The sequence below is a fragment of the Pongo abelii genome, chromosome 4 (genome assembly GCF_028885655.2).
Source record: "Pongo abelii isolate AG06213 chromosome 4, NHGRI_mPonAbe1-v2.0_pri, whole genome shotgun sequence".
Lineage (NCBI taxonomy): Eukaryota > Metazoa > Chordata > Mammalia > Primates > Hominidae > Pongo > Pongo abelii.
The window spans coordinates 172328331-172351237 of NC_071989.2; the positions used below are offsets into that span (position 1 = coordinate 172328331).

At 38.4% G+C, this 22907-nt stretch overlaps 1 protein-coding gene across 2 annotated transcripts; it reads left to right on the forward strand.

Moving 5' to 3' along the window:
• The first annotated feature begins 496 nt into the window (after positions 1-496).
• Positions 497-17003, forward strand: MAT2B (methionine adenosyltransferase 2 non-catalytic beta subunit). 2 transcript variants are annotated; one of them, NM_001132665.1, is given in 7 exon segments: positions 497-669; positions 9274-9468; positions 11248-11362; positions 11531-11683; positions 14181-14374; positions 15228-15341; positions 15863-17003. In NM_001132665.1, coding segments are annotated over 7 exon segments (972 nt in total). In that variant the 5' UTR covers positions 497-639; the 3' UTR covers positions 16034-17003.
• The last annotated feature ends 5904 nt before the right edge of the window (positions 17004-22907 follow it).

A 22907-nucleotide genomic window follows, 5' to 3' on the forward strand; every position in this document is an offset into this window, starting at 1 on the left:
ATCTACCATTTTCTCAGAGGGCAGCATAGTATTAATGGAAATGACCCGTTGCATTTTACTTCTTGCGTGCTGTTACCACCACTGCCTTTTACTCTCCTTTGAAATAATTAAAAAGCACTGGGAAGGGAAAGCACTGGAGAATTTTACTAAACATAATCTGTTGCAATAAGGTGTAACTAAAATGATAGAAAATTGTGCCTTTTAGAACAGGAATCAACTGCATGATCTGTGTGCTTTCCAAAAGTGTGGCTCACTCTTCTTCTGCAAGAGAAAACTACAAGGAGTCTTGACAGGAAGTTGTTGGGTTTTTGTTTTTGTTTTTGTTTTTGTTAAGTAGTTAGTTCTACCAAATAGTTCTGCAAATAGACCCAGGCTTGACTGGCAATTAAACATGAAACTTCTCATTGGGTATTTTCGAGACTACCACGGGGAATCAGCTACCAGCTTACTGCCATGTGGAAAACTGCACGAGATTCCGGGATTGGAATCAAAATGCTAATTTAAAAGGTCAAGTGAAGCTGCGCCTCACGTTTTGGCGTGCCTGCGCTCTCTGCAGGCAGAAGCGAACAAAGACCCAGCAAGAGAAGGCAGAGGCTAAGACCCATCCCGTATCTGCTCTCCTGAATTAATTCTGGAGTCATGCCTGAAATGCCAGAGGACATGGAGCAGGTAAGAACTAGCAATTCAAGAAATGAAGCATTCTAGAGTAAGAGATGCTTTAAAAGCATTCCAGTGAACGCCTGCTAAAAACAGAATTGTTGTGTAAAGAAAATAGAAACGGGTGTCATTCATTTCCTTAAAACAGAACCTCTGGAAGAATAAGCCAACTTTAGTTACTGACCTAGAGAACCAGGTTATGAAGGGCTCAGCTAAGTCTCATTAGCTGACAATAAAATGCAAGACAGAACTGTAGTTTCATTTACCATTTTAAATGCAATTATGTATATAAAGTTTCTACATAAATAAGGATTTTATCTGTAGTTGTGTGTTCCAGATGTTCTTTGTCTTTGTATAAATTGAATCTGCTAACATAACTTTTAGTTTCAGGCTGCTCTCTTTAAATGTATAGACTTAGCCACCACACCAAGTTGTATATTGTCTATGTAAGAATGGCGTTTGATTCGCATAGACCCTACCATCATTAAAGAAAATGATTAAAAACCATATCCAAACATATGCCCCTAGAACTGTACCCAACTTTTACGGGGAAAGGATCAAGTCAGATTCTCAAAAGTAGCCAAGTTAAAGTCTTTCTGTTCCTCAAGACTAGGCTGCTCTGAGAATCAGAATGCTAATTGTATATGCTTGCCCTTAAACCTTCTTCACGTTGAAGAATGAAGAATTAATTCTTTTCTCCCATAGAAAGGTAAGATTATATCACGTGTTGCGACTAGAAACTTTAAACCGAATTCCCAGTTTTTAAGAGAGGAGTGGTAAGATGATCTTGGCTGCTCCCCTGGCCCTCTTCCCGCCCTCTTCTTTGTTGTCCCCTGATTATGCTTGTTTAGCGCTGGGGCAGTCCTCAAGGATTCCGTAAATAATGCCAAACTGATGAACAGTAATAGCCTGTGTTTAAACAAAAAATCGGAACATAAGAAACCTCAGGCTGTCTTCGATTACTGTTCTAGAGAAACTTTATGTTTACACGAATAAGGAAATGAGTTTTTGTTGGGGGTTGGGGAGGAAGGAAAGTCACGGTGTTCTGACGTGGAAAACTTCTTTAAAAGGCTGCTTAGTCTTTAGTTTGAAAATAAACCAAAAAGGATTAGGAGTCGGGGAAAGGCCCTAGGAAAATCCAAGCAGTGGTCACGTTTGTGGGCGACGTTTAGAGCTTGCTATCCTGGGCACACAGGAACCCTTGGACTATTCGGTGCAAAGTTGGCAAATCGTACACGGCCTGTGCCAGGGTTTACTTTCTGCATAAATTTCACAAGCGTCCGGCCCGGCTGAGGACTTTTTGCGGTTTTTAACTGGAAGGGAAATAAGTCGGCATCAGCACTTAGGGCGATTAACTTTTAAAAGGTGGTAGAACGCCCAGCCTTACACGCTGCTGCTTAAATTCTCGGTGCTTACCAAGGCTGGGCTCGTGTGGCCCAATCCTGCAATCCCCGAGGCGGTGTTTCTTAAAGGGTGGGCTTGATTCTGGTTAAACCCATTAAGAAGTCGGACCCCGGGCTCGTTTCTTGTTCTGTAATTATGGGTAAAGTCCGAGGATCTGCGTTTTGAAGAGGTACCTAAGTAGTTCATCTTCCTTCCCCCCACAACTTTTTATTTTTAATTAGTTAAAAATAGTTTTACATTTTTGAAATCTCACACACAGGTTTTTTCTTTTTTTAATCATCCCAGGAAGACAAATGGCTCAGACGCCAACCCTTTTATTTTTATTCCTTGTCTTTTTCTAAATCTTTCAAAATCCCCACCTAGGGCTCTAGAGATGTGTCCGTTATGCTCTACCCACCTCCGCCCCCGCCCCCCATGACTTTAAAATGCTTTTTATTCTACTTTTTATATTGCTCAGTCGATCCTCATGCACTGCGCATTCTGCAAACTTGAAACTCAAGGCGATCCACTTCAATCCTTTCCCGAGTCAAGAAAAAAAAAGAAAAAAAGTAGAATAAAAAGCACACAAATAAAATCTCCGAAACAAAACCTGAATTCACTGCCTAAGGTCAGGGCCTTTCTTTTATGTGTCGCTTTAAGCATCGGCGCGTGGGCTGGGGGCGGACCGCGCGTACCCGCCCTCTTTCTGGGGCGTCGGCGGAGCGTGGCCAATCAACGGGCGCGGCTATGGCAGCGGAAGCCGGAAGCGGCGAGCGGGGTCGTTCTGGGCCTAGGGGAGGCGGGCCGAGGGCGTCTGAGCTGAGGCCCGCGTCGATCCTGGGTTGGAGGAGGTGGCGGCCGCTGAGGCTGCGGCGTGAAGACGGCGGGCATGGTGGGGCGGGAGAAAGAGCTCTCTATACACTTTGTTCCCGGGAGCTGCCGGCTGGTGGAGGTGAGGGAGTCGGCCTGGGCGTCTCCGGTGGGAGCGGGGGCGCCGAGGGGGACGAGCCGCCGGGGCTCGGGCGGCTTTCCAGGCGTATTTCGCCCGGGTCAGAGCCTCCGGCCGGGAGTGGTCTCACCGCCACCCTCCCAGCCCCGGATCCGAGGGGGGCGCTACCGAGTTTGTTTATCTCAGCGCACACGGGTCAGTGTTTTTTTCTTCCAGCCACTGCGGCAGGAAGCAAGTAGGTGGAGGTTTTACTTTCGAGTTCTGTCTCTGCTCCTGAGGACGAAGAGGTTTTTCAGAATTGTTTCTGTTTTGATTTTGTTTTTCCCCGTTTATTCATCTTTGGTTCGTATTCCTCGATCTTACAAGTTCGTGGGTTTGACAAAGAACAGGAAAAGGTGACTTCTCAAAAATAAAAGTGCTGGACATGACAACTTATTGAACTCTTAAGTTGTCTGCACTATGTTATGCACTTGACGGGCATTACTTTAATCCTCCACTGTGAGATACTGTTATTGCCTCATTTTGTAGATGAGAAAACAGGTATAGAGGGTGAGACATTGGCCCACGTTCATTCCGTAAGGTTGGAGCCTGGAATTCAGATACAGGTTTGTGTGACTGTGTCGGGCTTTGAACCACTACGGAGTTTCCCTGAAGGAAGACTATGATGATGATTGGAAGATCCATCTCTGGTGCCCCTCGCACCCCCGCCCCATCCTGCTCCATTCCACTCAAGGGCCTCCAGCATTAATCTGTCCACAGAACATATCCAGCCCTGGGGATAAGAACACTGCTAATGCCCAGACCATGTCTTTTGGAGAGAAGAGAGAATATAGGAGATGGCTGTTTCTGTTAATGCAAAGTTTTTATGATTCCAAATTTACTTAGGGTTTTCAAATCACTTTGGTTCTTTGAGTGTAAAGTTAGGATAAATGGTCTATTAAACCTCTATGTTCCTAGGTCCTCCAGACGGTGCTGAGTGCATGTTACATATTGTACGTTTACATTTATATGTATGCATTCGTATGTGTACGTGTGCATATAAAGCTTAATCTACTTTCACAAAAAGAAGTTCAATATAAAAATGAAAATAGCTTTTCATGTTTTCCTTCATTAAAAATGAAACAACGAAGAGCTTGGCACAGACTTACTGCTCTCAAAACCTGTAGAATTAAAGCTTACTGACTCATGAGAACTAGAACTGTCTCATAGTTAATGTTAAAGAAGCAGCCTGGAGTGGTTCTTGTTAGTAATACTGTCTGTGGAGCACAGTAGCGTCGCAGTAGGAGTTAGACCAATCCCACCTAAGTAGTCAGAGAATCTTAAAAAGTAAAGCCCAGTAATGTTTACTTAAAGGTCTGTTTCTGGGGAATTAAAAAATAAACATGAAACTGTGCCAAGTTTTAAAGTTTCCAAAAACGACAAGGTATTTACCACTGAAATTTAGGAAAACCAAATACTAGTAATACTCCATTCTTTACTTTTCTAGAACATTTTTAGTAGACATTAATGCAGGTGTGCTAAAGTAGAAATCACTGTCCCAGAGTACTGTGTTGGACCATTTGGAAAGAGCCATGTATCTCCCATTACCTATACCATTTGGTGTCATTCGATTAGATAGGATAACAAGAACATTTATTTATATGTACTTAATTTTTCAAGAAATTTTTTTTGGTGTCCATAAATCTGGTCCCTTGGAGTGATTGAATTCCGTACTTCAAAGTTTAGACAGTAAGAGGCAGATACGTTTAGAGTAACTTAAACTGATATTAGATCTACTTTCCGCCATGTAATAAAAATTGAGAAAAAGTAGACTTCAGGCAAAGTATTATCAACTCTTTATTGTGCCTTGAGTGAACTAGATAGCATTTTATTCTTTCATTCTGAGTTTCTTAAAGTGTTTAGACATTTCTTCCTTGTGCACAACTAAAATAATTAATGGAGTGCAGGTCCAAAGTAGTTTATTTAGAGGGATATTTCTTTTTCTAAAGAACGAACCGAAAAGCCTCAATAAAACAGTGTAAAAGGCAGAATACTGTTTATATAGAAACTCAAAAATAGAGATATTTGTTTGGCATATTTTAAATTTCGCAGTAATGCATATTCAGAGGAAAAGTTACCTTATTTAAACGAAACTATTCAGACTCCTTGTGGTAGGGATAATATGGAAAATGTTAGAAATGTAGAACTTTAAAGCTGAAAGAGCCTTAGTCATTTTGTCTAAATGCCTCCCCCATTTACCAATGAGGAATTAGATCAGTAGAGATGGAATAACTTCTAAACACCAGTTTGTGGCAGAACAGATAAAACTTTAATCATTCATGAAACCAAATGTTAGTTCACAGGATTGAGACAAAATGCAGTGTATTTGACTTGACCCCAGAGAAGCAAGAAGACTCAGGTTCCAGCTTTTTCTCTTTTACTGTAGACAAAACCTTTAACACTGGACTTCTTGTTACTCGCTTTGGAAATAATATCTCGTCTAAAAAGCTGCTGTTTTTTTTTTTTTAGTTTTTTTCTTCTTGCTCTGTCATCCAGTCTGAATTGCAGTGGCTCAGTCTCTGCTCACTGCAACCTCTGCCTCCAGGGTTCAAGCGATTCTCTTGCCTCAGCCTCCCAAGTAGCTGAGATTATAGGCACCCACCACCATGCCTGACTAATTTTTGTATTTTTGGTAGAGACAGCGTTTCACCATGTTGGCCAGGCTAGTTATGAACCCCTGACCTCAGGTGGTCCACCCACCTTGGCCTCCCAAAGTGCTGGGATTACAGGTGTGAGCCATGGCACCTGGCCTCAAACTGCTGTTATTAAAAAAAAAAAAAAAAAACAACTATGATTATATACTTATATAACATGTTAGTTTTCTTTTTTTTGTTTTTTTTTTTTTGTTGTTGTTGTTGTTTTGTTTTTTTGAGATGAAGTCTAGCTCTTGTCCCCCAGGCTGGAGTGCAATGGCGCGATCTTGGCTCACTACAACCTCTGTCTCCCAGGTTCAAGCAGTTCTCTTGCCTCAGCCTCCCAAGTAGTTGAGATTACCTAAAATTACCTAGAAAAAAATATGAAACAGTGTACAGTACCCTGGGGTCAGATGTCAGTGCTCAAGATTTTTATTAAGAGTGAGGATCTGAAGGGCAAGCATTTACTGAAATGGAAATGATACTGCACAACATTCTGTTTGAAAATTAACATGTTATAGGCTGGGGCTTACTGGAGACCTTAGGTAGTAACCCAGGGGTATAAGGATATAAAGTTGCATTTTCTTATACAACTCCACTTGCTTTTTTAAGTTAAGCGTATTATATTCCCTAAAGAGCCTTGTTCTTCTCTTTACTTAATACTGCATCAACTCCAAGAAGCTCTTAATTATAAGAAGATCATCTGGACTCTTACTTAAGTTGCACTAAGTTAGCAAAAAATACTGCTAAACTATGACAATTCATAAGATTTATTTTTTTTATTCATTTAACAGAGATGTTAAAATGAAGAAACAAGCGTACTTCACAGAATCAGTGAAGTACACAGATCTTAATTCACTGTTTAGTAACTTGTGGATTGTATAATGCTTTGGCTTCTATTTCAAGTTTTCTTTTTTAAGAGGGAAAGATACTGTTGTCATTTTGAGAAAGGTAGATGGCACTTTTTGTTTTGCTTGTATAAGAGAAATGGATTTTTATGAAAGCTTTGAACTTTCCTGGAGTTCGAGAGTACACTGGTCCTCTAAGTGCAGTCTCCAAATCACGATGATCAGCATCACTTGTTGGAACTTGTTGGGAATGCAAATTATCAAGCCCCACCCCAGACCTTTGTGATCTAAAAGCCCTCCAGGTGATTCTGATCCACACTGAAGCATGAGAACCACTGACCTTAGGAACTGTACCTGTTCCTTTGCTTCCCTAGAGTGAAGTAAAAAGTGAGAAACTCGGAAGAAACCAAATTATCTCTCTTTTAGAGTATTTTTTCAGGAATCTTTACCGTATTTATCCTGTGTAAATTGTTTTCTCTGATTGTATCTGTACTAGACTTGGCATGTTTTCTCCTCTTTACAGTTCAATCTTTGTAGAGCTGTTTTCTTGCCAAATTTCAAAGAAAATATTTTGTTGGCTGAAATCCTTGTTTTCATAGATCAGTTGGTTTAGAGCCAAGTTTTGCAACACAGCCTGAATGAAATTGCTTTCAACTTTTAAAATGTCTTGAAATTGGTTGAACTAAGGAAAAATAATCCTAAGAATTTACCTTTATACTATCTTTCCCTGTTAGTCTTTTCATTTTAGGTTTTTGATTGCTAGAAATACTTGATTTTGGTGCCTTTTAAAAAAAAGTATGTATTCGGCTAAGTAATTTAATTGAGCTAAGGGTTTTAAAAGGTCTTTGGTTATTGTATATGTATTTTAATTTTTTGACAGCTCAGAATTAGTTGATTATAACAACTCTTGAGATAAAATAACTGGTTTGTTTTTAATAGTAAAAGTTGACTTTATTCAAGATCCTGGTTGGAAACTAGGTGTTACCCATCTTGGGAAGAAGGGATATTTTTGGAACTATGCTTGGAAACATAGAATTTAAATTGTTTCCTAAATAGTGGTTCTTTTTCATTTCTGTGTGTAAGAATTTATTTGTTTCACAGTAGCAACACAGATCAGCTTAAAATATTTTTTCTTATCCTTTGTGTTTATTAATTTTAGCTTTTTTTTTATTTTTTGAGATGGAGTCTTGCTCTTGTTGCCCAGGCTGGAGTGCAGTGGCACCATCTTGGCTCATTGCAACCTCCGCCTCCTGGGTTCAAGCAATTCTCCTGCCTCAGCCTCCCGAGTAGCTGGGATTACAGGTGCCCGCAACCACGCCTGGCTAATTTTTTTGTATTTTTAGAAGAGATGGGGTTTCACCATGTTGGCCAGGCTGGTCTTGAACTCCTGACCTCAGGTGATCTGCCCTGCTCGGCCTCCCAAAGTGCTGGGATTACAGGCATGAGCCACTGCGCCTGGCCAATTTTAACGATTCTGTGTAGGTAAATTTAGGGTTAACTAAGGAACATTTACCAATTTGGTTAAACTTAGAAAGCATTTAAGTGTTGTTAAGGACCAAGTTTTTTTTCCTCCTCATATATTCCTTTGAAATGTTGATTAATTCTCTACCTTGGGTCCATCAAAATATGATAAATCATTGAGTCTTGAAAGAACATTTGGGATTAAAATCTGAAGACCATAAATGTCAGCTTGTAAATATATTGGCAGATTTGACCCAAATACTAATCAGGCCTTAAAATGGGTAAACTTAAAACACATTTCTCTCTAGAGACCCAAAGAGTACCTTCAGTCATATCTATAGGAGCAAGACAAATTGTAAAGTCTTATAAACTGAAGAATGTAATGTTATTTACTATTTAGGTACTTGGAGCAAAAGTATAAAAAAAGTTGCTGTTTACTAACTCATTGGGTATTATCAATCATAAAAATAGGATTTTCTGTTAACATAGGAAATATAAATCTACATAATTCCTTGCATATCATCTTATGTTCTTTTCCTTGGGTAAGATTATTATAACTTTTTTAGTTAAAAAAAATTTTTTTTTTGAGACAGGGTCTCACTCTGTCCCCCAGACTGGAGTGCATGTCATGATCTCTGCTTACTACAGCCTTGACCTCCCAGGCTCAAGTGATCCTTCCACCCCAGCCTCCCAAGTAGCTAGGACTACAGGCATGCACCACCTGTAACTCGGCTAATTTTTGCTTTTTTTTTTTTTAATTTTTTTTTTTGTAAGGACGGGGTTTTACCGTGTTGCCCAGGCTGGTCTCGAACTCCTGGGCTCAAGTGATCCACCTGCCTTGGCCTCCCAAAGTGCTAGGATTAAAGGCATGAGCCACCTTGCCTGGCAAAAGCTTTTTCTTAAGTGATACAGTTTTTTATATGGTTTGATTAATCGTTGTTCTAACTTTATTACATTTTTAAGTTGTGTTTTCTGCTGTTTTTATTTTAAAAATTTATTTTTATAAATATAAAGTATATTTTTACTTTTTTTTTGTATTGAGATGGGTCTCACTATGTTACCCAGGCTGGTCTCAAACTCCTGGGCTCAGCGGATCTACCTGCCTCGCATTCCAAAAGTATTGGAATTACAGGCGTGAGCCTGGTGCCCGGCCTTAACTTAACTTTAGAATTGGCTTGCAGATATGGGACGTGAGTCAAAATACATAGAATTAAGACATTTAGGGAACAACGATGGTGACTAATTTATTTGAGAGAACTATTTTCAAAGTTAGTAACTCTTTCTTTCTGCCTTCACCTTTTAGGAGGAAGTTAACATCCCTAATAGGAGGGTTCTGGTTACTGGTGCCACTGGGCTTCTTGGCAGAGCTGTACACAAAGAATTTCAGCAGAATAATTGGCATGCTGTTGGCTGTGGTTTTAGAAGAGCAAGACCAAAATTTGAACAGGTTAATCTATTGGATTCTAATGCAGTTCATCACATCATTCATGATTTTCAGGTATGATTTAGGTTATTTTAACATATACATGAACAATATTAAGAATTGTCTCGATGATACAGAAACTATCCTTGCTCTCAAGGAAACTACTATGCTTGAAAGCTCTAAAGCTGTATTATGCAGTAGCATTTTTTTCATTTAGCGTGACATGGTATATGTAAACCTTAAAGTTAAATTTTGATACGTTGACAAAGACAAATATGAAGCATTTTATAAAATGCTTATGTTTATAGAGTGCCTTCTAAGTAACACTTTCTCTGCAAATGGTTTTCAAATGTTACTGTAAACCTCACAACACTGCAAAATAGTTATTTTCATTTTAGAGCTGAGGAAGCAGGCTCAGAGAGGTTTTTGGTATCATTGATACTATTCTCCCTTTGACATGGATTTATTAGATATTTAAATCATGTTAATTGCATAAATGATACCTCTTTCCTCCTGTCCAAGTTGGGGGATAAAACTTGTTTTGATTTAGAAACACTTCTGTTTTGTTCTTGTTTTTGAGACGTAATCTTGCTTTGTTGCCCAGGCTGGAGTGCAGTGGTGCAGTTGAGCTCACTGCAGCCTCCGCCTCCCAGGGTTCAAGCAATTCTCCTGCCTCAGCTTCCTGAGTACCTGAGACTACAGGCATGCACAAGCACACCTGGCTAATTGTTGTATTTCTAGTAGAGATGGGGTTTCACCATGTTGGCCAGGCTGGTCTTGAACTCCTGACCTCAAGTGATCCGCCCACCTCAGCCTTCCAAAGTGCTGGGATTACAGATTTGAGCCACCGCGCCCAGCCTAGAAACATGGTTGTTTTATTTTCAGACAGGGTCTCACTCTGTAGCTCAGGGTGAAGTACTGTAGATCGATCACAGTCCACTGTAGCCTTGAATTCCTTGGCTCAAGTGATCCTTCTGCCTCGGCCTCCGCAGAGTTAGAACTACAGGCTCATGCCACCACGACTGGCTAATTTTTAAATTTTTTTGTAGAGATTGAGTACCACTACGTTGCCCAGTCTTATCCTGAACTCCTGGCCTCAAGCAGTCTCTCACCTCAGCCTCCCAAAGTGTTGAGATTACATGCATGAACCATCACACCAGAGTAGAAATACAGTTGTTGACAGTTTTTTTCCTGGTTTGTGTCTACATATTATGAAATACTCTTTTCAAGAGGTGGGCATAGGAGACTCCATTTTGTTCTGACTAGGAGAAGTTCTTCTGCCTTGGGATGCTGTTGATCTATGGCCTTTCCCCCAGCCCCGTGCTCTCTGAAACATGTGCTGTGTCAACTCAGGGTTAAATGGATTAAGGGCGGTGCAAGATGTGCTTTGTTAAACAGATGCTTGAAGGCAGCATGCTCTTTAAGAGTCATCACCACTCCCTAATCTCAAGTACCCAGGGGCACAAACACTGCAGAAGGCCGCAGGGACCTCTGCCTAGGAAAACCAGAGACCTTTGTTGATGTGTTTATCTCCTGACCTTCTCTCCACTATTATCCTGTGACCCTCCCATATCCCCCTCTCCGAGAAACACCCAAGAATGATCAATAAATACAAAAAAAAAAAAAAAAAAAAAAAAAAGAAATACTCTTTTCAGTGCCTATAAATATTTTAAGTTTGAACCTTGCGGGGAAAAGAAGCAGCATGACAAAACTGCATTAGAAATTACAATGATTTATTCTTAGTTGAAAGAATGTTGACTTACTGCACATTTTTCTCTGAATTAACTTTAAGAAGGCTGTAATACCTCTTTCATTTTATTTTGAGTTAAAAATACGTCAATGCTTAACTTCCAGCCCCATGTTATAGTACATTGTGCAGCAGAGAGAAGACCAGATGTTGTAGAAAATCAGCCAGATGCTGCCTCTCAACTTAATGTGGATGCTTCTGGGAATTTAGCAAAGGAAGCAGGTAATGATGACTTTATAAAATTTTCATAAAATATTAAGTGATTGCTGAGTTTTTAGAAATTAAAGTTTTGTAGATGGTTGTTTTTATATATCATGAAAAACCATTCTAAATTCCATGAAAGAGTAATGTCATGTAAACATTTAATAGATTTGTCTTCTTTTTTTGTAGCTGCTGTTGGAGCATTTCTCATCTACATTAGCTCAGATTATGTATTTGATGGAACAAATCCACCTTACAGAGAGGAAGACATACCAGCTCCCCTAAATTTGTATGGCAAAACAAAATTAGATGGAGAAAAGGCTGTCCTGGAGAACAATCTAGGTAAGACATAATCTCTTTAGCCCCTGATTGTTTTTGAAGACTTTAAAAATTATTTATACATATACATATACATGTTTTTAAATTTAAAAAGTCGATGAATATGAATCATTAGAGAAAAATTAGAATATAGTTAATAAAGAAAATAAAAAATTCTGAGATAACTACTTTGTGAATCCTTCAAGACAGTTTCCACTATCAGTGTTTACATATTCATCTTTACACATAGAAAACAAGTCAGGTAATGCAAGCTTTTTTAACTTATTTTCAAAAAACAGGGCAGTATAATTTCTCTTAGAGTGAGATATTCTGTGTATGTATTCTGTTATATGTATGTTATTCTGTTACATGTGTATGTATTTTGTTTGTATTCTGTTATATGTATGTTGTATGTATTAACATTCTATGTATGGTTCTTTTTTCCTATATGTGTTTGTGTATAATACACATCTCCATATATAAAAAGTATACACTCCTTAGAAAAAATGTAAACTTACTAAGAACAAAAGTTCTCATAAATGCTGCCTCAGGGAGATAAACACCAAATGTGGTTAAGTGTGGAAGCATTTTTATATATTTTCAAAAAGTGTATGCATGTTGTTTCATAACCTGGTTTTTTTTCCCTCAATATCTTTGCATTTCAGTACAAGTGGAACCTATTCTGGGATATCTTACTCCTATTAGTGGCTGCATAGTACTTAATTTAATGGTCCCCTGCACTAAAACTACTGCCTTAGACTGTACTATGGCCTTGAGAAGCAGCCCTAGTATAGAATACCTTACTAATGGACATTTAGTTTTTTAAAAAGTTTTCTTGTATTATAAATTATTCTGTTGAAATCATCCTTGAATACATTTGTCTTAGTTTGTTTCGTGCTGCTATAACAGAATACCAACAACTCAGTAATTTATAAAGAACAGAAATTTATTTCACACAGTTCTAGAGGCTGAGAAGTCCAAGATCAAGGTGAGGGTCTTTCTGGTCCTCTGGAGGAGAGGAATGCTGTGTTCTTACGGCAGAAGAGCAGAAAGGGATGTGCTTCTCCTTCAAGCCCTTTTATAATGGCATTAATCCATTTATAAGAGCAGAGTGCTGATGACCACCTGAACACTTCCCAAAATGCCCCACCTCCCAACACTGTTGCTTCGTGGATTAAGTTTCAACATGAATTTTTGGAGAGGACAAAAACATTCAAACCATAGCAGTATCTAAGTTCTCTTGTCATATAATTTAAAAGAAAATGTTTGATTTGCAGTTAAAGTGTTAACTATTGTATACCATCAGCAGGGACCATTATAAAATCTAAATATTAATGAGTGGTTGTAAAACTAATGTGAACACTCATATACCCTTCACATAGATTCACAAATTGTTAATGTTTTGTCACATTTGTTTTATACGTTTGCTTTTGCCAGACCCATTGATAATTAGTTGAATTTCATCTCCAAATACTTCACCTTTTATCTTCTAACAACAAGAATGTTCTTGACATAATTACAATGCAGTTATCATACATTGGAAACCTAACATTAATATGGTACTGTAATCAAATACAAATCTATTTAGGAATTTTCTCATTTATGCCAAAAATGTCCTTTATTGCTTTTATTTTTTAATCTAGCATCCAGTCAAAGACTATTCATTGCATTTAGTTGTCATGATAGGTTTTATTTTTAATGATCATATTAATGTAGGATTTATGTATATAAAAAAACTAGTCCAAATGACAGAAGATACTTAACAAATGTGGTTTTGCCTTTTTTTTTTTTTTTTTTGAGACAAGGTCTCAGTCGCTTGGGCTGGAGTGCAGTAGGGTGAACACAGCTTACTATACCCTTGACCTCCTTGGCTTAAGCGATCCTCCCACCACGAATGGCTAACTTTTTTACATTTTGTAGAGACAAGGTCTCACTGTGTTGCCCACGCTGGTCTCAAACTCCTGGGCTCAAGTAGTCCTCCTGCCTTGGCCTCCCAAGTGCTGGAATTACAGGCATGAGCCCCACCGCACTCAGCCTTTGACTGTTTTTAATTTTATTTTTGAGGCAGGGTCTCACTCTGTTGCCCAGGCTGGAGTACAGTGGTGCAGTCATAGCTCATTGCAACCTTGAACTTCCAGGCTCAAGACATCCTTTTGCCTTACTCAGCCTCCCAAGTAGCTGGGACTACAGGCATGTGCCACCTGCCCAGCTAATTTTCATTTTAATTTTTTGTAGAGACAGAGTTTTGCTATGATGCCCAGGCTCATCTTGAACTCCTGGCTTCAAGCGATCCTTCTGCCTTGGCCTCCCAAAGTGCTAGCATTATAGGCATGAGCCACTGTGCCTGTGCCTGGCCTTGAATATTTTTACATCTTATTGTCACAAGTGAGCTGTGTCATTTTGGTATATTTTAATTAAAAGGCAAGGTTTCTACTTTGATATTATTTAAATCCACACCCTTGTATCTTACATCAAAATTTAAGAACCAATCAGCTTTAAATTATTTGCTTTTATTCTTTAGGAGCTGCTGTTTTGAGGATTCCTATTCTGTATGGGGAAGTTGAAAAGCTCGAAGAAAGTGCTGTGACTGTTATGTTTGATAAAGTGCAGTTCAGCAACAAGTCAGCAAACATGGATCACTGGCAGCAGAGGTTCCCCACACATGTCAAAGATGTGGCCACTGTGTGCCGGCAGCTAGCAGAGAAGAGAATGCTGGTAAGAAGGATTCCTGAGTCCTATCTTAGCGGAGGTCTGGTTTGTCTTTTCCATGCTTGAACTTTCATAGCTATACTTGGAGTGTTACTGAGTGAAAGCCAAAAGTGCTTTTTTAAAACTAGGAGACCAAACAAAAGTAGTTTACATATACACTATATTCATGAAGAATAAAAATATTATGCTCTTCTGTTTGAATATATTTCTTATGTACTATAGATCCCATCATTTCTTTTATTGCAAAGTGTTAGGAAACTTCAAAATAATCATCTAAGGTCTTATAAGAAGGTACTCTTTGGGGGCTGGGCATGGTGGCTCACACCTGTAATCCCAGCACATTTGAAAAAGTTGATATTAAATATAATATCCATACAAAGAAAGATGAGACTGATTTAGTTTAGAATATTAATAGGATGACCACAGTTTTTAATATATGAGAATTATATTTTGTAATATATAACATGACAATATTTAAGAAAGTTATAGCTCAACTTGAAAAATGGTTCTATTAAGTTTTTGTTTCAGCTTAGGATAATTAAAAATACTCATTAAATTGTACTGTTTTCATAAAAATTTGTAATGATGATTTTTTATGTTCCCACTAATTAAGTAAAATTGGAGCCTTTTTTTGATTTTAAAAATTCTTAAGGTTTAAATTCTAGAAATTGCTCTTTTGTGTTTTGCTAAGAGTATTAGTAGGAATTTGATTTTAGATATCTTGTGGAGAGCTTTCCAGAAAAAGAGAGTTGCCTTTTAGTTCCTGGACCTTATTTTAAGTAAGCTTTTTTGTCAAACCTATTATTCTACTCAGCTCAAAAAGTTGAAACTATTGAATTTATTGTGTCATTGTTCTTAGGATCCATCAATTAAGGGAACCTTTCACTGGTCTGGCAATGAACAGATGACTAAGTATGAAATGGCATGTGCAATTGCAGATGCCTTCAACCTCCCCAGCAGTCACTTAAGACCTGTAAGTACATGGCTGTAAAAACCTTCTTTAGATCCATTGCTGTGGTATATATTATTGCTGTGTTGGGTAACTTCATTTCTCAGTACTAATCAAAGTGAACTTTGCTTGTATGCTGGCTGTTCATAGTGCTGCTTTTCTCTAAATTATCATCTGTAGAGAAGATCATGAGTATTGAAGTTTGTAGAAAATGTATTATTGTCTTGATGGTGACAGGCATTTGGTTTATTTTTCCAGGGATGATCAAATCAGATTTCTTACACTAAGAGCAAAAATAAGTAGCAAATATAAAACCTCAAAATGGCCAGGCACAATGGCTCATGCTTGTAATCCCAACACTTTGGGAGGCTGAGGCAGGAGGATCCCTTGAGCCCAGGAATTTGAGACTAGCCTGGGCAATGGAGGGAGATCTCATCTCTGTTTAAAAATATATACATATTAAAAAAAAAAGGTCGGAGAACAAAGCCCTCAAAATATAGCCTTTCACTTACTTTTGATTTTTTTGTGTTTATCTTTCTTTAAAGATTACTGACAGCCCTGTCCTAGGAGCACAACGTCCAAGAAATGCTCAGCTTGACTGCTCCAAATTGGAGACCTTGGGCATTGGCCAACGAACACCATTTCGAATTGGAATCAAAGAATCACTTTGGCCTTTCCTCATTGACAAGAGATGGAGACAAACCGTCTTTCATTAGTTTATTTGTGTTGGTTTTTTTTTTTTTTTAAATGAAAAGTATAGTATGTGGCACTTTTTAAAGAACAAAGGAAATAGTTTTGTATGAGTACTTTAATTGTGACTCTTAGGATCTTTCAGGTAAATGATGCTCTTGCACTAGTGAAATTGTCTAAAGAAACTAAAGGGCAGTCATGCCCTGTTTGCAGTAATTTTTCTTTTTATCATTTTGTTTGTCCTGGCTAAACTTGGAGTTTGAGTATAGTAAATTATGATCCTTAAATATTTGAGAGTCAGGATGAAGCAGATCTGCTGTAGACTTTTCAGATGAAATTGTTCATTCTCGTAACCTCCATGTTTTCAGGATTTTTGAAGCTGTTGACCTTTTCATGTTGATTATTTTAAATTGTGTGAAATAGTATAAAAATCATTGGTGTTCATTATTTGCTTTGCCTGAGCTCAGATCAAAATGTTTGAAGAAAGGAACTTTATTTTTGCAAGTTACGTACAGTTTTTATGCTTGAGATATTTCAACATGTTATGTATATTGGAACTTCTACAGCTTGATGCCTCCTGCTTTTATAGCAGTTTATGGGGAGCACTTGAAAGAGTGTGTGTACATGTATTTTTTTTCTAGGCAAACATTGAATGCAAACGTGTATTTTTTTAATATAAATATATAACTGTCCTTTTCATCCCATGTTGCCGCTAAGTGATATTTCATATGTGTGGTTATACTCATAATAATGGGCCTTGTAAGTCTTTTCACCATTCATGAATAATAATAAATATGTACTGCTGGCATGTAATGCTTAGTTTTCTTGTATTTACTTCTCTTTTTAAATGTAAGGACCAAACTTCTAAACTAATTGTTCTTTTGTTGCTTTAATTTTTAAAAATTACATACTTCTGATGTAACATCTGATACATACAAAAGAATATAGTTTAATATGTATTGAAATAAAACACAATAAAATTAACACTTGATCCAGAATGTGAACTTACCACCCCATCCTAGAATGTTACAGATACTGTATCTATTTGTGGGAACTGATTTGTTTTTAACTAAAAATTAATAGCTATATAATCTTGTTACATTATACAGTTGACCCTTGAACAGTGTGGGTTTGGGGTATCAACCTTGCACAGTCTAAAATCCACTATAACTCTTGACTCCCAAAATACTTAATTAGTAAAACCTACTGTTGACCAGAAGCCTTACTGATAAACATAGTCATTTAACATATTTCTATCTTCTGTGTATTATATACTGTATTCTTAAAGTAACCTAGAGAAAATAAAATGTTATTAAGAAAATATCAAGGAAGGGAAAATATATTTACTATTCATTAAGTGGAAGTAGATCATCATAAAGTTCTTTTTTTTTTCTTTTTTTTTAAGACAAGGTCTTGCTCTGTCGCATAGGCTGGAATACAGTGGTGCATTCTCAGCTCACTGCAACCTCTGCCTCCTGGGTTCAAGCAATTCTCCTCCCTCAGCCACTCGAGTAGCTGGGATTACAGGCACCCGCCACCACGCCCAGCTGAGTTTTGTATTTTTAGTAGAAATGAGATTTTGCCATGTTGGCTAGGCTGGTCTTGAACTCCTGCCCTCAAGCAATCCACCCGCCTCCACCTCCCAAGCTGGCACTACAGGCGTGAGCCACCGCACCTGGCCTGGATCATAATAAAGTTCTTTATTCTTATCTTCATGTTGAGTAGGCTGAGGAAATTAACTGGGGAAATTTTACTGATACCTGAGTCCTACCCTGGGCTTACAGAAATAAATTTTGGGAATTGAGGCCTATTAATTTATTTTTAAATGTTTCCCAGGTGGTTCTAAGGTTGCCAGTCTGGCATTGCATTTGGCAACCACTAAATTAAAGCATTTTGTTTTGTATTTTGTTACTACATTTCATATAGTGCAAAATTTAAGTTTCAGAGAGTAAAAAGTGTTATTCTTCTCTAGCCACCCGTTTTTCAACTGTGGAAGAAATTGATGTAGATTAGTTCCTTGCATATGTTTCTAGAGGCACTCTGCATATAGAAGAATATAATCACAAAACACATGTGTCCATACTGTCACCATCCGCCCTCACAAAGAATAACATACAATTCTCTGAACTTCTTTTTTTCATTTGGAATTTGTTGTATAATATAAAGAATGTCTTTTTTTTTTTTTGAGGTGGAGTCTTGCTCTGTTGCCAGGCTGGAGTGCAGTGGTGCGATCTCAGCTCACTGCAACCTCTGACTCCCTGGTTCAAGCGATTCTCCTGCCTCAGCCTCCCAAGTAACTAGGATTACAGGCATGCGCCACTACACCCAGCTAATTTTTGTATGTTTAGTAGAGATGGGGTTTCACCATGTTGGTCAGGATGGTCTCGATCTCCTGACCTCGTGAGCCGCCCACCTCGGTCTCCCAAAGTGCTGGGATTACAGGCGTGAGCCACCGTGCCCAGCCAAAAATGTCCTTTTTAAAAAACTTATTTAAAAATTACAATATTTGCCATGATAGCATAAAGAATGCCTATATTTCCCTTTCCAGATTCCCCAGTTGTAAGCGTTTAGCGCATTTACCCTATCATTTTCATGCACACTACATATGTATCCTATTTTTATTTCCTGAACTATTGAAGAGTACGTTGAAGATACGATACTTCATCATCCACTTAGTATATAAACCTCAGTGTATATTTTCTAAAAATAAGGATACATGTCTACATACCCTGTAATGTAATCATAATCAAGAAATTACCATTCAATTTCATAAGATCCCATTCAGATTTCGTCAGTTGTTCCAGTTGTCCTTTATAGCTCTATGCAGTCCAAGATTACTCGTGTGTGTTGCCATGTTGCTTTAGCTTCAATATGAAACAGTTCCTCAGTGTTTGTCTTTCATGAGCTTGACATTTTTGACATTTCTCTGCATAAGAAACCATAAGTTGACATCGATAGCTCCAGTTACAGTCTTGTTCCACAGGGTTTATTTTGGCTCTTCCCATGTTTGTGGCACCTTTTTCTGACAGCAACCTAGTTGTCAATTCTTTTTTTTGAGACAGGGTGTCACTCTCACCCAGGCTGGAGTGCAGTGGCACAATCTCAGCTCACTGCAGCCTCCACCTCCCGGGTTCAAGTGATTCTCCCACCTCAGCCTCCTGAGTGGCTGGGACTACAGGCATGTGCCACCATACCCAGTTAATTTTTGTATTTTTCATTTTGCTATGTTGCCCAGGCTGCTCTCAAAACTCTTGAGCTCAAGCGATCCACTCACCTTGGTCTCCCAAAGTGCTGGGACTACAGACATGAGCCACAGTGCTCAGCCCTCATTCTTCTTTTTTTTTTTTTTTTGAGATGGAGTCTGTCTCTGTCACCCAGGCTGGAGGTGCAGTGGTGTGATCTTGGCTCACTGCAAGCTCCGCCTCCCAGGTTCATGCCATTCTCCTGCCTCAGCCTCCCAAGTAGCTGGGACCACAGGTGCCCGCCACCACAGCCAGCTAATTTTTTTTTATTTTTTTATTTTTAGTAGAGATTACATTTCACCGTGTTAGCCAGGATGATCTCGATCTCCTGACCTCGTGATCAGCCTGCCTCAGCCTCCCAAAGTGCTGGGATTACAGGCATGAGCCACTGCGCCCAGCCTCAGCCCTCATTATTCTTATATTTATTCATTTGCTTCATTCATCCATAAGAATCATTCTGATGACACTAGCCAAGCCTTCCTCTGCTCCCCACTTTACATAGGCCTCCAAGCCAGCTGAGCATTCCCAGACCCATGTGACCTGGCCCTGATGCCAGTGACTGCAGGGACCACTGTACCTGGTCAAGGATCCTCCCGACCCATGGAGCACTGCACCAAGAATCACATGGGCCACTATGTACCAGCAGAGCACCAAAGAGAAGGAACTAGTTCTTTTTTTGGCTGCATTTATTCCATTGTATCAATGAGGGAATCACAATTTATTGGTGTATAGATGGTCCTTGACTTACAATGGTTCAGCAGGATTTTTTGACTGCAATGGTGTGAAAGTAATCACATTCAATAGAAACCATACTTCAAGTACCCATACAACCATTCCGTTTTTCACTTTCAGTATAGTATTTAATAAATTACAAGAGATATTTAACACTTTGCTATAAGATAGGCTTTGTGTTAGATGTTGCCCAACTGTAGGCTAATGTAAGTGTTCTGAGCATATTTAAGGTAGGCTAGGCTAAGCTGTGATGTTCAGTAGGTTTATGTGTATTAAATGCATTTTTGACTTAGGATATTTTAAATTTACGAAGGATTCATCAGGATGTAACCCCATTGTAAGTTAGGTATCTGTATTGGAATATAAGCTAATTATACCCCTTTGGCAGCCAAATCATCTCATCAACATTAAATATAGCAGAAGGCTTTTTTGTAATGTTTTTTGTGCAGTAGGTTTTAATTCAAGGGTAGGCTAGTCAAGATAATTTTTTTACTTGAAGGAAGTATTGTGTATAGTGCAAAGAAACAACTCTAGATTCAAATGTGATTTTTCCACATGCTAGTAGCAAGTTGCTTTTTCTTTCAGAGCTTGAAGTAGTTTTTAGGGTTAAATGAAAAGAATACCACCTATTTCACAGGTCTGTCGTGGAAATACTTGGAACAGAGATACTAGCACATGTAGCTGTGGACTTAACAAATGCCTAAGGGTTGGGGTATGGGGCAGAAATGGTGGTCTTGTAATATTACCTTCACTTTCAGCTGTAAGATATTAGGAGTGTTCTCTCATAAATAAGATTACTAGTGGTTTTTCTTTGTGATTTTTAAGTATTTTCTAGACTTATTTTTAGTATTTTGTAAATGCATTTAAAAATATTTCAAAGAAAATTATTTTTGTAACTTGTTTTACCTAAGGACTTCTGAAAGTTCTTTTCTGTATTTTGCTACAGAAGTAGCCAGAATACTTGAATTTGTATACATATAAATGTATCTCTGGAAATTGAATACATTCACTCCATGTATTTACTTGCAAGTGATTTACATTGAAATATGGCCGTGAAATTTCCCAGCTGTGTCTACAGTTACTTTGCTTTCCACGGTCCCCATTTCAATTCTAATTTTTGACATATATACATGCTACGTATTATTGAACAATTTCAATTTCCCCCCAGTTTGTTATAGATTTAAAAAAATTCCCTTTGAAATGAAAAATTGATATACAGACTTTAAAATGTTTTAATGTGAGATGCTAAAAATTATTCAGGATAAGTCAAACACTTTGGCATATAGGAGAGCTGGAAATAATTTTTTATTTTCCTTATACAGTGTCACCCCCAGGCTTTATGTGCTTAGAACACATAAGGTCCTTGGAAAGTTGAAAGAGGGATGATGGTTCTGGCCTTCAGAAGTGTTCGTCTGTAGTTAGAATTCACCCTGAAACTAGAGGTCAAGAAAGGAAGAGGAAAAAATAGATGCCATATGATATGACACCAAATAAGATGACACCAATATCTATGTAGTTGGATAACATTTCTCTCAGCAGCATGAGGGACAGTCATCTTTCGTAATGTTAACCCCAAAACATTCTGAATTTTTCTTGATGACTCATTACAGATCTATGATCTATGACCCACTTAAGTCTGCCAAACCGATTTAACACAGTCTCTGCCTACAGACAGTGTTATCAGACCCAGATTATTTATTTTATTTAAAATCTTGAAGACTTGTGAAAAAGATGTGAACTTTGGTGAAGAGACTGGTTGCATCCAAACCTTAGATTTTTTTAAAAATGTTTTTAATTGGGAAAAGAATAGTGCATACAACAAAGTACATTAAATATATGTACAGTTTAAAGAATAATAATAAACTCCCATGTACCTGCTACTCAGGTTAAGAACATTACAAGTACCTTAGAAGCTCTGCAAATGCTTTCCCCCTATTGTTTCTGTATTAGGCATAATTTTTTCTCTACAGAAAAGAAACAATAGGATGTGTGTGTGTGTGTGTGTGTGTGTGTGTGTGTGTGTGTGTGTGTGTGTCTGTGTTATTTTTTTCTTTTTTAAGAGATGGGGGTCTTGGTATGTTGCCCAGGCTCGAGTGCAGTGGCTATTCACGGGTGCAGTCATAGCACACTACATCCTGGAACTCCTAGCTTCAAGCAACCTTCTTATCTCAGCCTTTTAAGTAGATAGGACTACAGGCATCCACCACTGTGCTCAGCTTGTGACTGGCAGACTGAAGACCCAGGAGAGCCAATGTTCCAGTTTGAGTTGAAAGGCAATCTGCTGCAGAACCAGGAAGAGTTGATGTTGCAGGTGAAGTCTGAAGACTGCTAGGGAATTCTCTCTTGCTTGGGGAAGATCAATCTTTTTATTCTACTCAGGCATTCAACTGATTAGATGAGGCCCACTGACATTATGGAAGATGTATTAGTCCATTCTCATGCTGCTAATAAAGACATACCCAAGACTGGGTAATTTATAAAGAAAAGAGGTTTAATTGACTCATAGTTCAGCATGGCTGGGAAGGCCTCCGGAAACTTACAATCATGGGAGAAGGGGAAGCAAATATGTTCTTCTTCACACGGTGGCAGGAAGGAAAAATGGTGAGCAAAGGGGAAAAGCCCCTTATGAAACCATCAGATGTCATGAAAACAGCATGAGGGTGACCACCCCCAAGATTCAGTTACCTCCCACTGGGTCACTCCAATGACACATAGGGATTATGAGAACTACAAGAGGAGATGTTGGGTGGGGACACAAACCATATCAAAAGGCAATATGCTTTACTCAAAATTCACCAATTTAAGTATGAATCATATCCAAAATATCTTCACAGACACCCAGAATAATTAACCAAATATCTGGGCAGCCCATGGCCCAGCCAAGTTAATACATAACATTAACCATCATAGTATCACTTTTTCCCCA